Source organism: Cottoperca gobio, chromosome 15 (assembly GCF_900634415.1).
Source record: "Cottoperca gobio chromosome 15, fCotGob3.1, whole genome shotgun sequence".
NCBI classification, from domain to species: Eukaryota; Metazoa; Chordata; class Actinopteri; order Perciformes; family Bovichtidae; genus Cottoperca; species Cottoperca gobio.
Genome location: NC_041369.1, coordinates 16,294,570 through 16,306,989, shown reverse-complemented (window position 1 = coordinate 16,306,989; position 12,420 = coordinate 16,294,570). Strand labels below are relative to the sequence as shown.

The following is a 12,420-nucleotide window of genomic DNA, read 5'->3' as shown; positions in this document are numbered from 1 at the left end:
TTTTGAATGTATATTAAGTAAAGGCCTGCTTTTTGTAAACCCCATACGACATTTTTTATGGTCCTCTTCAAAAAGATGTCTATGATATTTACTAGGTCGGTCTCTGTGCCTGAGCTGAATTATAGCGTTGACTTATTTATTCATTTAGTCATAGTTTACCAGTGATAGCATTTACTGCTAGTTTACCGAGTCTTAGAAACCATTATATTATGCATATGTTGTCAGGTTTTCCTCAGAGTAGATACACATAGTTTATGGCATTAATACGAAAAACAAAGCGATGGGTTGACAGGCCGTCACAGTTATCTTTGGTTTTTAATAAAGCCGTGTCTGTCGGGGAGCTTAAAAGACGTGCGTGAACGACTTTTCTCTTTTCTTTCACTATGTGACACCTTACTGCTGCTGTTCACAAAACTGATGATCCTTCGATGCTAGTAATCTGTTTTATCTGTTTCGTAGGTGATCCTCATGTTGACAAAGTACTACGACTTCAACTCTGGCAGAGTAACAGAGAGTTCATTATGGAGGTAAGATCTTCTGTCTTGTATTACAAATGATCTAAAACTGATTACTTGGTTGTTTCAGAATCAGCTACAGAAAATGACACATTACTCCTGTTTGACCCCAGTTGTAAAACATTCTCAAAGCAATTCTCTTATTTTGTCACCTTCATTAAATCAGCTGTAATCAATATTTTCTTTTATATTCACAATGTATCAGATGACAATATGAAAACAATGTGACCGTATGAGTGGGGTGGATCCTACAGAGAGTTATCAGCTGAATCCGTAGCTCCTCTCGGCTTTACAAAGCTTTATAGTGAGTTTCAGCTCGTTGTTTAGCCGTCTGGACAACAACTTTACTGTTTTGGTTCACTCTCGCCACTCTAGCTGTGAGGATAGCTGTGAGCTGGGAACATAGTGAAGCCTTTAGCAGATTAAGAGCCAGACATTTCCCTCTTGAGTTGGTAGAGACCAAAGAGACCAAACTAAAAGGAGGGAGAACATTGGACTTGACTTCATCACACAACTCCAATAATGTTGATCTGTAACTGCTGGACTCTTTGCTGACAGGTTCACCATGTTACCTCAAAAGGTGATGATGAAATGTCAATGTTGTGTTCTCAACTTGTTTACTGCTGCAACAATAATCTGTTATTGTAGGTTTAATGTGCAGGTGTGTGGCAAAGGGAAGGTTTTCTATTTTGAGATGGTCATAACAAAACACGTACAACACTGTAGTTTGTTGGACTCCAAACTATGAGGAAGTAAAGTATATTATATTATGGTGACAATTCATCGAAAGATGTGTTTTATTTGTTTTTAAAAAGTCTGTCAAGTTTTATTTTCAGCCAACAGGCAAATATGTCCTCTGATCCTCCCTTTGATTTATTAAACAACTTTAGAATTATGTTTTTACCCCAAAGCATCAATAATTATAATAATGTCTCATCCCCTCGCCACACAGGAGGCCTACATTAGCCTTGTATATTTTGATCATTTAAAGAATCTCCATTCATCTAGCAAATTACTCCAAGACTTCTGCTGTTGCAATTTTCTGCTTGCCTGATATGCTTAATGATAGCATCAGCATCTTAACTAGTAGGTGTTTCTCCATTCTCCTTTGCTCTCCACCACAACCGATTTCCTTTTATCCTTATAATTGAATTCTAGGTCAACTAATTATGGGACCACATATGAGAAACTTAATGAGAAAGTCGGGCCCAAAAACCATCCTGAGCTACTTGTACGTGAGTCCCAACAACAAAAGGAAGGTAAGTGTCCACACGCATCTCATGAAAAAGACCCATCTGTTTTGAATAAATCGGTCAAATGTTATTGCTGTGTGTAGCAGAGTTTTTTTGTTTTCTTTTCCCCTACAAAGCAACCCTACAGGAGTCTGCACCATGCGTCTGCACCATGCGTCTGTTCCAAGCAGCACAAGTACACATAAGCCCTGTGGAATGGATGCTGTCATGGTGGGCCGCTGATTTCCCCGTCTCCTTTCTTGTCTCGTCTCAGATCATGTTACTTACCGACCCGGAGGTGGAGAGCAGCTTGCTCATTAGCCTTGACGAGGGGGCGACCTATCAGAAACACAGCTTAGCCTTTGATATCCTCAGCCTGCTTTTTCACCCCGAGCAGGAGGACTGGATCCTGGCTTACAGCCACGACCAAAAGGTAACATGTAGCTGTCAGGTGTCATGAAATAGCTGGAATAAAAACTGAAAGTGTGACAGGAAAAAAAATAAATCTCTAGCTGTTGGAAAAGGACTGTTGTGTAGGGTTCACTTGCTGCTTATCATGCACATGTTGGCTCAGTGTGAGTGTTCTGCCAGATTGTTGTTCTTTCTCGTTATACATCATTAGCCTGTTCGGTCACAACAAAATTAATATCTTTAGAAAATTATATAAAGCATACGCAGCGCCGTTGTCACGGTCGAAAGCATTCATTTGGACATCAGTACATGGTGTTCACGAGCAGAGACATCTGCCACTTAAGCCAAGGCTGCTGTTGCCAGAACAGAGGTAGCTGATCACCCTTAACAAGTCATAAGGTCTGGCTGCAGACTCTAAGTCTGAATGGATGTGTCCCAGACAACACACGGGATAGTTAACGAGGAAGACACGGCTAAAGAGCACACAAACGCACGATTGCGAGCATAAACACAAACTATTCATCACTGTGTGTGAGAACCCCGCTGTCCTCTTTACTCGACATCATAGACGTCGAACTCGGCCTTCTCAGCTTGCTATTGGAAGAGTTGATTTTCCGAGGGAAAAACAGTCAAGATCTGAGAAGTGAGATAAATTGGGCATGCAGGAAGCTTACTTGAGAACCATCGACGGGTCAAAATGAAGACGCTCTTGAGAAGCTTGCCTTTAGGGTCATTCAGTACGTCTTTGTAAAGCTAAATTGAATCTGTTTTTCCTTTAACTGCTCAAATGAATCTTAGCTTGGTTTCATTTTACATTTATTGATCTTCTGTCATGTCATTTAAAAGTTTAAACCTCTTAGATGAGTCACAATGATGATGCTTATCCCTGTAAAGCGGCGAGCTTAAGATGCTTGCAGCTCGATCATGATGACAAGATGACAGGCTTTCTGAAGGCTTGGAAACAAGTACAGTAAAAAGAAGTCTAATGGCTTTATGGAATAAAAAGACTACAATGACAGTTAAATGAGTGATTTTATAACACCAATTAGTCTGAATTCCTGCTAAGTTAGTGTTAGTGTATTTTAATACAGAGGCCAATTTGTCTGTCCTCCCCTTCCCTCGTTTTCAAGGCATCAGAATGAATAATCTAATTTTCAGTTTGTGAACATCCATCAGTTTCCGTAAAAAGACAGTGATAAAAAAACAAAGTCTACACTCAATATTCAAAACAACATCAACTCATTGACGCCATAAAATCCACAACTCTTGACAGCTTCTGGATAATACAGTTAGACATATATCAGGGGATAATTCTCTTGGATATTCTGACTTGGAACATTATTCTTCATACTGTAACTCATTTGGTTAATGCATTCTTCTCATTTTTCAGCTCTACGTCTCCGTTGAATTTGGGTGGAGATGGCAGCTTGTGCACGACGGCGTCGTCCCCAACAGATTCTACTGGTGAGATCAACAATCAGTCATTTGCGGAGGGTTTGTCTGTCTGGGAGAGCGATGCTGTAATATTGCAACATATTTTTGATTTACTCTAAAAACACCATGAATAATGTAAAGAACAATTAATTATACATTAAATAATTGAAATGTATGCATTTTTAGGCAGCAGTACAGAGGGGAAATGCCTTCACTGTACGCTGTGTTCTCAGATTGTGTCTCGGTAGAAACATATAGTAAACATGAGAACTGACTCCTCCTGCATTAATATTGCATATTTCTGATTAGTCAGCAGCTCATTTACAGTAATATCAACACAGTTATTGAGTCACATTTGAACCTATTAACAGGTTTTCAGTGTCGAGTGTACTTTTAAGAAATGTTTACAAGTAAAATGTCTCTATTTAAAACATTTACTTAATTAAAAGAGCATTAGTATCATGTGCAAAAAGTACTTAAAGTATCAACATTAGAAATACCTTTCCCCCTTTAATTGATAATTGATCTTATAAGATATTATTGGATTGTTAGTATTAATGCATCAATGCAGTTTTTGATGGAACTGCTAACCTCTAAAGACTGTAGTCTGATGTTTTGTATTGTACTTTAAAAGAATATCACATGTTTTTACTAAAAATGAACAAGTTACAACAGTTCTCAGATAAATGAAGTGGAGTAGAAGTACACAAGTAGCATGACATGGAAATACCCTAGTAAAGGACAAATACTTGATAATTTGACTTAAGTACAGTACTTTACTTAATTAAACTTAGTTACTTTACATCAATGAAAAGTAAAAGTATCATTAATGTGTTGGGATAATGTTGGCATACCACAGTGTTACAAATCAAATCATATCTGATGAAGTGGCAGAGAAAGTGTTTTAGCGTTATTAGCTGTTGGGTGCTGGTACAGGATAAATGTTTAATTAATAATGCTTTTTATAGTTGTTGGCTACAGAATCCCTTTCACGTATAATAACTAAAGAAGCAGAGACACCGAATATTCAAGCAGGTTGGAGTAACATACAGTAGTTTTTACAGGTTTCTTTGCATTGGTCTGGGAAATGCAATGATCCAACTAATTAACAACAATATTACAGTAAATAAACACAAGAGGAAATGACTAAGTAGACAACACTTAGACTAACTCTTGTTTAATGAGGCTGATGCTTTTATCCTCAAAAGGAAGGTGGATATATGACACTAAAAGAGAAATCTATAACCTCCACAAGAGTTAGTGACTCGACTTGTGTGTGGTTAGTTATCTTATTTATTGTGTCTTGCTCACAGCCCACGTGGAGTTGAAGGACACCAAAAATACAGTTCTTTATAATCATGCCTCCAGAAAAACTCATCAGAAATGAAGGATACATTAATAAAAAGTGTAGCCCCTAAATCATCCCATAATGGGTAATAGAACATGATCAGTCATCTTCAATCTCACCTAAATCACATATCTAACGACGCCTTTTCTCTTCAGGGAAACAATTAAACCTTTTTTTCTGTAGCTAATGGTTATGTACCCGAAACTCATCTGTGCACAAAGAGATCTTTGGCTTGGAGCTCAATTCTGCTTCACATATGGCTTTACAACTGTGGTGGTTTGCCATGAGAGAATAGCTCCGTAGTTTAGGTTTGCACCAAACATCAACAAGACCGTCTTTAATAAATTCATCATTCAAAAATAAAGATTTCACCTCACTAACCCAGGGATGTCCATGCAAAAAAGAAACTTTCTAGTGAGCTGAAGTTCAGCATATTCATAAATCAGGTATATTTTCTGCACAATTACAGTTTCTAATATTTATATACACCATATATTTCCAAGCATTATTTATAGCTGGAGTTTATATGCTAATTAAGGACAATGGTGTCTGAGATTTCTTTAGCATCATCCTTGAAGTTGCAGCATTATACAATGATGAATCAAAAAACACATTTTTGATGTTCACATTTGCACTTCCTTTTATCTTCGAGGAAATAAGTCAACCAAAACATGCCAGGCAAAAAACGCCCCCACCATCAGAAATCAAGTAAATCAAAGATTTCTTTCATCACATCCTGCACTGCTCATCTTATCCGAAAAAATCTGACAAACATGATTTACAAAAAGATGTTAACAGCCACCCTCTCCAGAGAGACATACTGGTATGTGTTAGTTATGGGAGAACACTATGTAACATTGCAGGGTTTATTTAAGAGCAAGCGCTACTGTTCACTGATAGAATTGGATGAAGTATTTGACAGAAAGTCCATTAAAAGAGATGGAGCTGTGAGGCAATTACAGAGTGCTGAGGGAAGCAGGACGGGGGCTTTTTATATTATAGTTCAGACACGGTATGGAAAATGAGAAGAAACCCATCTTCTGTCACAACAGCTGCTATTAATACAACAAGTGGTCACTCCTGTCGTTCTGCACATCATGAAGTATCTCTACTGAAAGTGAATGAAATGGCTAAGTGCACCTTACCCATAAAGTGCAGCACAGGTCAAATGTCCGTCAGGCCAGTGATTATAGATAAGGTTGTTGTATTATTATTGCTCTTGAAAGAAAAGTAAAGATCACAGCCGCATCTCTTATTTCCCATCCCCCTTAATAATTCAACATTAAAATCTAATGTGATCCACAAGACTTCTGATAACCGGACAAAACAGGAACTGTTACTGTGAGCTCAATGCATTTATTGTGTGCAAACTGTTTTCTGAATTTTATTTGTTTTTGTCATAATTACATCATAATCACTTTTTCAAATATTCCTTGAGACATCAGCAAAGGCCTTATTAAGCCTAAGTTTAAAATAAATAACAAGAAAGTTAAATTTACAAGACAAAAACTTTGTACATGCACTGCTTTTTCTCTACTTTCATCCCTTCAGGACTATTTGCACTATTCATAAGTCCATCTCTAAGTTTGTGCATAAATAACTTCTTAAAGCAACTAGCTAGTTTGAAACTTGATATTTCTAAATCGTGTTGCATGTTCAAATATATTTTGTTGTTGTTGTTGTTCAAATCTTCCCAAGTTTACTTAGTTTTCAAACAGCCTTTTGCAAATGTCAGATATGTCAACCATATTTCATATTACTCTTCTACATGGCTAATATGTTAGCAAGCTGAAATGTTACAACCACATCAGTTACAGCTGGCAGGTAACTATGGTGTCATTAGTTGGTAACACCTAATCTCTACATTAAAACTAGTTTCTCTGGTGCACCCCATTTTAATTTAGATGCATACATCTCCACCTGCATTATAACTGGGAGAAGTATGACCCTACGCAGAGCTGGTGCAGACATTTTTTTTTAGAGGCCTTCTAAAAATAAAAATACTACTTTTCAAATTCTTATAAATTATTTAAGAAGGAAAAAACTTTGGCTGAACAATTTGTATAAGTTCAAACAAAGGTTGGGAATCGAGGGCACATGATGTAACTATTAATGGACACTTTCCTTTAATCCACGGGTGTCAAACTCATTTTAGTTCAGGGGCCACATACAGAAACATTTGATCTCAAGTGGGCCGGAGCAGTAAAATCACAGCATAATAACCTGCCCTGGTCCTGCTGGACCTGCATTCATCCATACTTTCTCTTGTAACATCATTTCTGTTAAATGTTGTATTTGTACTATGTTGTTTATCCTGTACACACGACATCTATTGCAAGTCTGTCCGTCCTGGGAGAGGCATCCCTCCTCAGTTCCTGAGGTTTCTTTTAGGAAGTTTTTCCTTGTGCGATGCGAGGGTCTAAGGACAGAGGGTGTCGTAACCTGTACAGTCTGTAAAGCACACTGAGACAAATGTATAATTTGTGATATTGGGCTATATAAATTAATTTGATTTGATATAAATCACGACAACTCCACATTTTTTCCTTCGTTTTAGTGCAAGAAAGTACATTCTGAAAATGTTCACATTTAATGATCTATAATCTTTTTTACTAAACATTATGAACCTGACATTTCTTAATTTCAACAATACTGTGCGTCAGTTTATCATTTACACATGTGCATTACAACTTATAGATCACAGTGTATCTACAAAGGCACAACACATTTTGTCACAGCTATCTGGAACAGTATTTTACTTTATGATCAAAACAACTCATTTTTACACTTTGCAAAGTCATCGCACGGGCCGAAATGTTTGACACCCCTGCTTTAAGCAGACATGTAATGTTTCCTTAATGTGTGTCCCGGTACAGGTCCAGACTGGGTTTAGACAAAGAGCAAGGAATGATTCACCTGGAGATCATCGTCTCTGATGGCCGTGAGTCATACAATGATGTTACCTTGGCAACACGTCAAATAATCAACATTTGTTGTAATTCCTGAACCTTAATTTCCAAAAACCGAGTGAGAGCTTTTTCTTTCACGCTGTACTAAAACTTGTCTTCCCATCTGAATTGGCTGCATGGAGACTCTTCATACGATTAAGCTAATTCATTTTTCAAGGGCCAGGCTGTGACTTGGCTCTTTTTATTGGCCACAGTGCCGAGTGGGAACTTCCATAAGGCCTCGTGTGTTAATGCCCTGTCCCTGGGGAGTCAGCCTCATTTGGCTGACGCTAACACACTGGGACAGCTCTCTCTCTCTCTCTACTTTATCTATTAGTGAGAATAAGGTTTGGCCTCCAAAATGTTGCCTCACTTAATACCATCAGCATAAGCTAAACCTTGATTGTGGACTACAAGAGCGTGTTTGTTTTTTCTCTTTGTCATAATTTTAGCACTCATTTCTTGCTTACCCACAGGGTCACAGTACATAACTTGTAAACTTCAGAATTGCTCTGATGGAAATAAGGGCAAGCCTTTCCCTGGATTTATCATCCCAAATTCCCTGGTGGTTCAGGATGAATACGTTTTCATCCAGGTGGGTTTTTATTGCAAGGTCTGGCTTCATTAAAGAGCAATTAAAAGCTGTAAAACCACTGCATTCACTCGCATCTTAATGTACAGTCATATTTTTCATTAAATAGAAGAGGCCATTATCCTGGGAAAGGATGGCATTAAACTGAAATCACGATGTTGTGTATTATACTCCACTCTGCCATAATGCACAACATCCTAATTAGTAGCCAACCCAGAGTTTTGGTGGTGGCTTATCTAGTGTGATGCATGCTGCTAGCAATCAGTGTGCACTGTGAAGTTTATAAATATATACCTGAAATGTGATTAAACTGCAAATTTCACTATATTGCTTTGCCAGGTGCCAGTAGGTGGTCAATCTGTCCATTATGTGTCCTATAAAAGAAATGCTTTCTACCCAATGAAGCTTCCCAAGTACACTCTGCCAAAGGTAAGACCGCTGGAAGGGCTGCAGTGTTTGGTGAGTTGATCACATGCAGAGGAACAAGTGAAGCATTCATTTTACTGTGAAACACTCTTATTTATTCCTTCAGGCAGTTTCGTGATGACTTGGTGAGGGTTGCTTTTAGGCACGATTGTTCTCAGTTAGTCATAATGTTTGCTGACAAATCCATGAAATAGTTTTGCCCACATTATTATCCTCCTGAATATTGATTCAGTTATGCATAATTACATTTTTAGATCCTGTGTTTATTTAAGACTCATGCATAGTTTTCAATCTTTTGCCCTCTGGTCTGTATCAACAGATATAATGTGAATGAATGTGGAGTTTCACAGTTTCCACACAACTCCAAAGGAACTTTTTGAAGCAGAAAAGTCCATTTGCATTTGCACAGAAGCGGTGTTCTGCACTGAATCCTATTTGCTAAAAGCCCAACAGGGTGGCTTAGTGGTTTTAGAGAGCGTGTCACAACAACAGGAGAGATTTAGTGCCCGCCGTGTTGTTTCGATCAGTCTATCCATCCATCCATCCATATATACTGTCAAAATTTCCTTGAGAAGGACACACTTCTCCTCACTCTGGAGAAGGGATTCAGTCAAATAAATGGAGCCTGTCTTCATTTTTAGTGCATGGCATGAAGCGCCTTGAGGTCTAATCGTATGGAGCTAAATCTGGGTCAAAGGTTTTGATCCTTTATAAAAACAAAACAAAACTGAAAGTTCAAGTAAATTCAATAAAATATTCAAACTAAAACTAAGTGAATGAAAAGTGTTCTGGTTGAATATTATTGTGATTTAGTTCTGTAATTCTTTGGAATAAATTATTTAGAATTATTTATATATTGATATTTGAGTTCTTTCATTTGCAGATTTTATGTTTTCAGATTCAGATCTTATTTCTTACAGTTTCAAATCTTATTCTGAAATGTGAGTGACAGTATAACAAAGAAATCTGAGGACATGTTCAGGAAACGTAGATACCGCGAGGAGTATGATTTGAAATTAATTTTTCCCAAATGATCAAAACTTTTGGTCCGGATTTAACTCCTGCTGCTGATCTGACTGAATGATTATTTTTTGTTGAGAGAACTCCTTTGAATCAATTCTTAAAACCCTATTGGCATTAATGACTTTCACATATTCAGGACTTGCAGATCATCAGCACAGATGACAATCAGGTGGTGGCAGCGATTCAGGACTGGCACCAGAATGACTCCTACAACCTGTACATGTCTGAGTCCAGAGGGCTGTTCTTCACCCTGATGCTGGAGAACGTTGTGAGCAGTGGAGGACCGGAGGGCAACATCATGATAGACCTCTATGAGGTAGGCAGCGACAGTGCTGTTGGGCGCAGTGGCAGGACAAAATGAAAAGGGCAAAATGTTTTCTAGCTGGTAGGGCAGTCTGTATGGCACGGCATCAAGTGTTCTTAATTTTAATGGCACCCTGAAGGGCACTTTATTCTGTTTTATCTACCATAAAGGCATCCAAGATGGCACCTAAGCGGCATTTGTTTTAGCATTTTTTGAGTCCACTAGTGGTTGGCGGAGCTGTCAGCCTTTAGATGTTCAGTGTAATTTCCTGTAGCCAAATGTGATGACATCAGACGCCTTGTTTTATCCAACCAACTTGTTTCATCTGTGCAAAACCCCAAATTGTTCCGTTTACAATAATGTTAAAATAAGGACAAGAGGAAAACACTTAATCAGAAAAACAATATTGGACAGATTTATCAATAACGAAAGTAATACTTAGGTTTACATTATAGTAAAGTACCTCTTAGACGTATTCATCAATCTACTCACATTTGATTTCGAGTCTCCAGTCCACCTACCTTTCATGTCTTTTACCATGAGAAGAAGCTGGAAACTGTATCTTGGAGCAACATACACAGTTCATTTCCTGGTTTGGGAGCTTGGACAATAACAACAGTCTCTGACAAGTAAAGTAGCATCAGACAGCCTCAAACTTTGCTGAGGGTTAATCTTGATGTTTTTAGCTGTGCTCTTCTTAAGTGTACTCTGCGTCAGATATCTTTAACTGTCCCCACGATAATGGAACAGATGTTGGTACATTGCTTTCTGTCTTTCTCATATCCACTTCCTGCTTGCTTTTATTATATTTTTCATGTGACATTGTAGGACAAAAAAACCACAAAACATTTAGTGGATTTAGTCTTCAGGTAACGTACCATCCATACACAAGTTTAGAAAACAAGAGTGTTCACTTAAAACCCAGAGTGGCATACAGGGAAAATAGCAGCTTTATCATGTGCCCTGGACATGTTATGCCTGCGTTGACAGATGTGCTGTGAAGTCTGCAGTGAGTGCACATGTATGCATCACTTCCGATTATCATCCGCAGCCAGCAGTAAAAGCATCACTACCTTACAAGCACACACCTAAGATTAAGAGAGCCAGCATTGGTTATTCTCACTGCTCACTGACCCCCACACACTTTCTATGCACAGAAATATTTAGCTGCAATGACCAGTAGAAGATATGAAATGGAAGATAAATGTGAACTGAAGTGATGGCTCCATGTGAGAGTCTTCATCTCTGTGCTTATAAATACAAAGAAGAAGAAATATCTCAGTGATGCGCCATATGTTGTTTTGATTCAGCAGAGTCATACAGATGGTCTAAAATAGTGCTCTCTGTCAGAAAAACTATCACTTTCAGACATCTTTTCCTCTCCAAAGTAGGCCTTCAGCTTTACTTAAGTCTGAATAATTTAGATTTTTTTTTTTTCTTCTTTTTTCCCCTACTGCTCTCGATCTCTCATGTTCGCAGGTTGCTGGGATTAAAGGGGTGTTCCTGTCAAATAAAGTTGTTGAGAACCAAGTGAAAACTTATATCACATACAACAAAGGGAGAGACTGGCGTCTTCTTCAGGCTCCAACAACCGATCTCCAGGGAAACAAGGTCTATTGTGAACAAGTAAGTGGGCCACTGACAAGAGATGGATATGATTATTATTATTATTATTATTATTAGTGGTATTGGTAGTAGTATGTCTGTTAATAGTTCATTGAGGATTTGTAAAACACTGCATTGTTTAACATTGTAATTATTGGGATGATTTTAGCACCCTGAAGTGTACTACAGTAGCATTTGTTTTAAACATACTATTTAATAAATGAAGTAAGACACTGTTATGTTACCATTCATTATTCAGTACAAGAGAGATCAACTTTTTAATTAAAATTGTTTCATTCTAGAGTAAAGTTGAGGCAGCTTTACATTATTGCATGTTCAGGGGGGAGAGGACGGCATTAAAAGACACGGTGTGGAAAGTAGGAAACGTACATAATAATTTCGGAGCACACGCGGTGTAGACTCATTTAACAAAGAAGATGAAAATGAATACAAACCTATACAGAGGGCATTCTTGGCCATACATCATTTCAATAAAGAACCCATGAAAAATGATCCAAACAGTCTTTTAATCTACAGTGCATACTCTTATTAGATGATAATCTGTAATAATGCCAACCATAA

General features: G+C 37.9%; 1 protein-coding gene across 1 annotated transcript in view; it reads left to right on the top strand.

Annotated features, from left to right (window-relative positions):
- LOC115020480 (VPS10 domain-containing receptor SorCS1-like) overlaps positions 1 to 12,420 on the top strand; it is a 41,811-nt gene that overhangs the window by 12,792 nt on the left and 16,599 nt on the right. Inside the window, 10 exon segments of the mRNA XM_029450546.1 lie at positions 460 to 527; positions 1,674 to 1,719; positions 1,721 to 1,774; positions 2,022 to 2,180; positions 3,549 to 3,622; positions 7,817 to 7,881; positions 8,365 to 8,483; positions 8,820 to 8,909; positions 10,066 to 10,245; positions 11,713 to 11,859. Of these exon segments, the coding sequence (XP_029306406.1) occupies positions 460 to 527; positions 1,674 to 1,719; positions 1,721 to 1,774; positions 2,022 to 2,180; positions 3,549 to 3,622; positions 7,817 to 7,881; positions 8,365 to 8,483; positions 8,820 to 8,909; positions 10,066 to 10,245; positions 11,713 to 11,859 (1,002 nt within the window).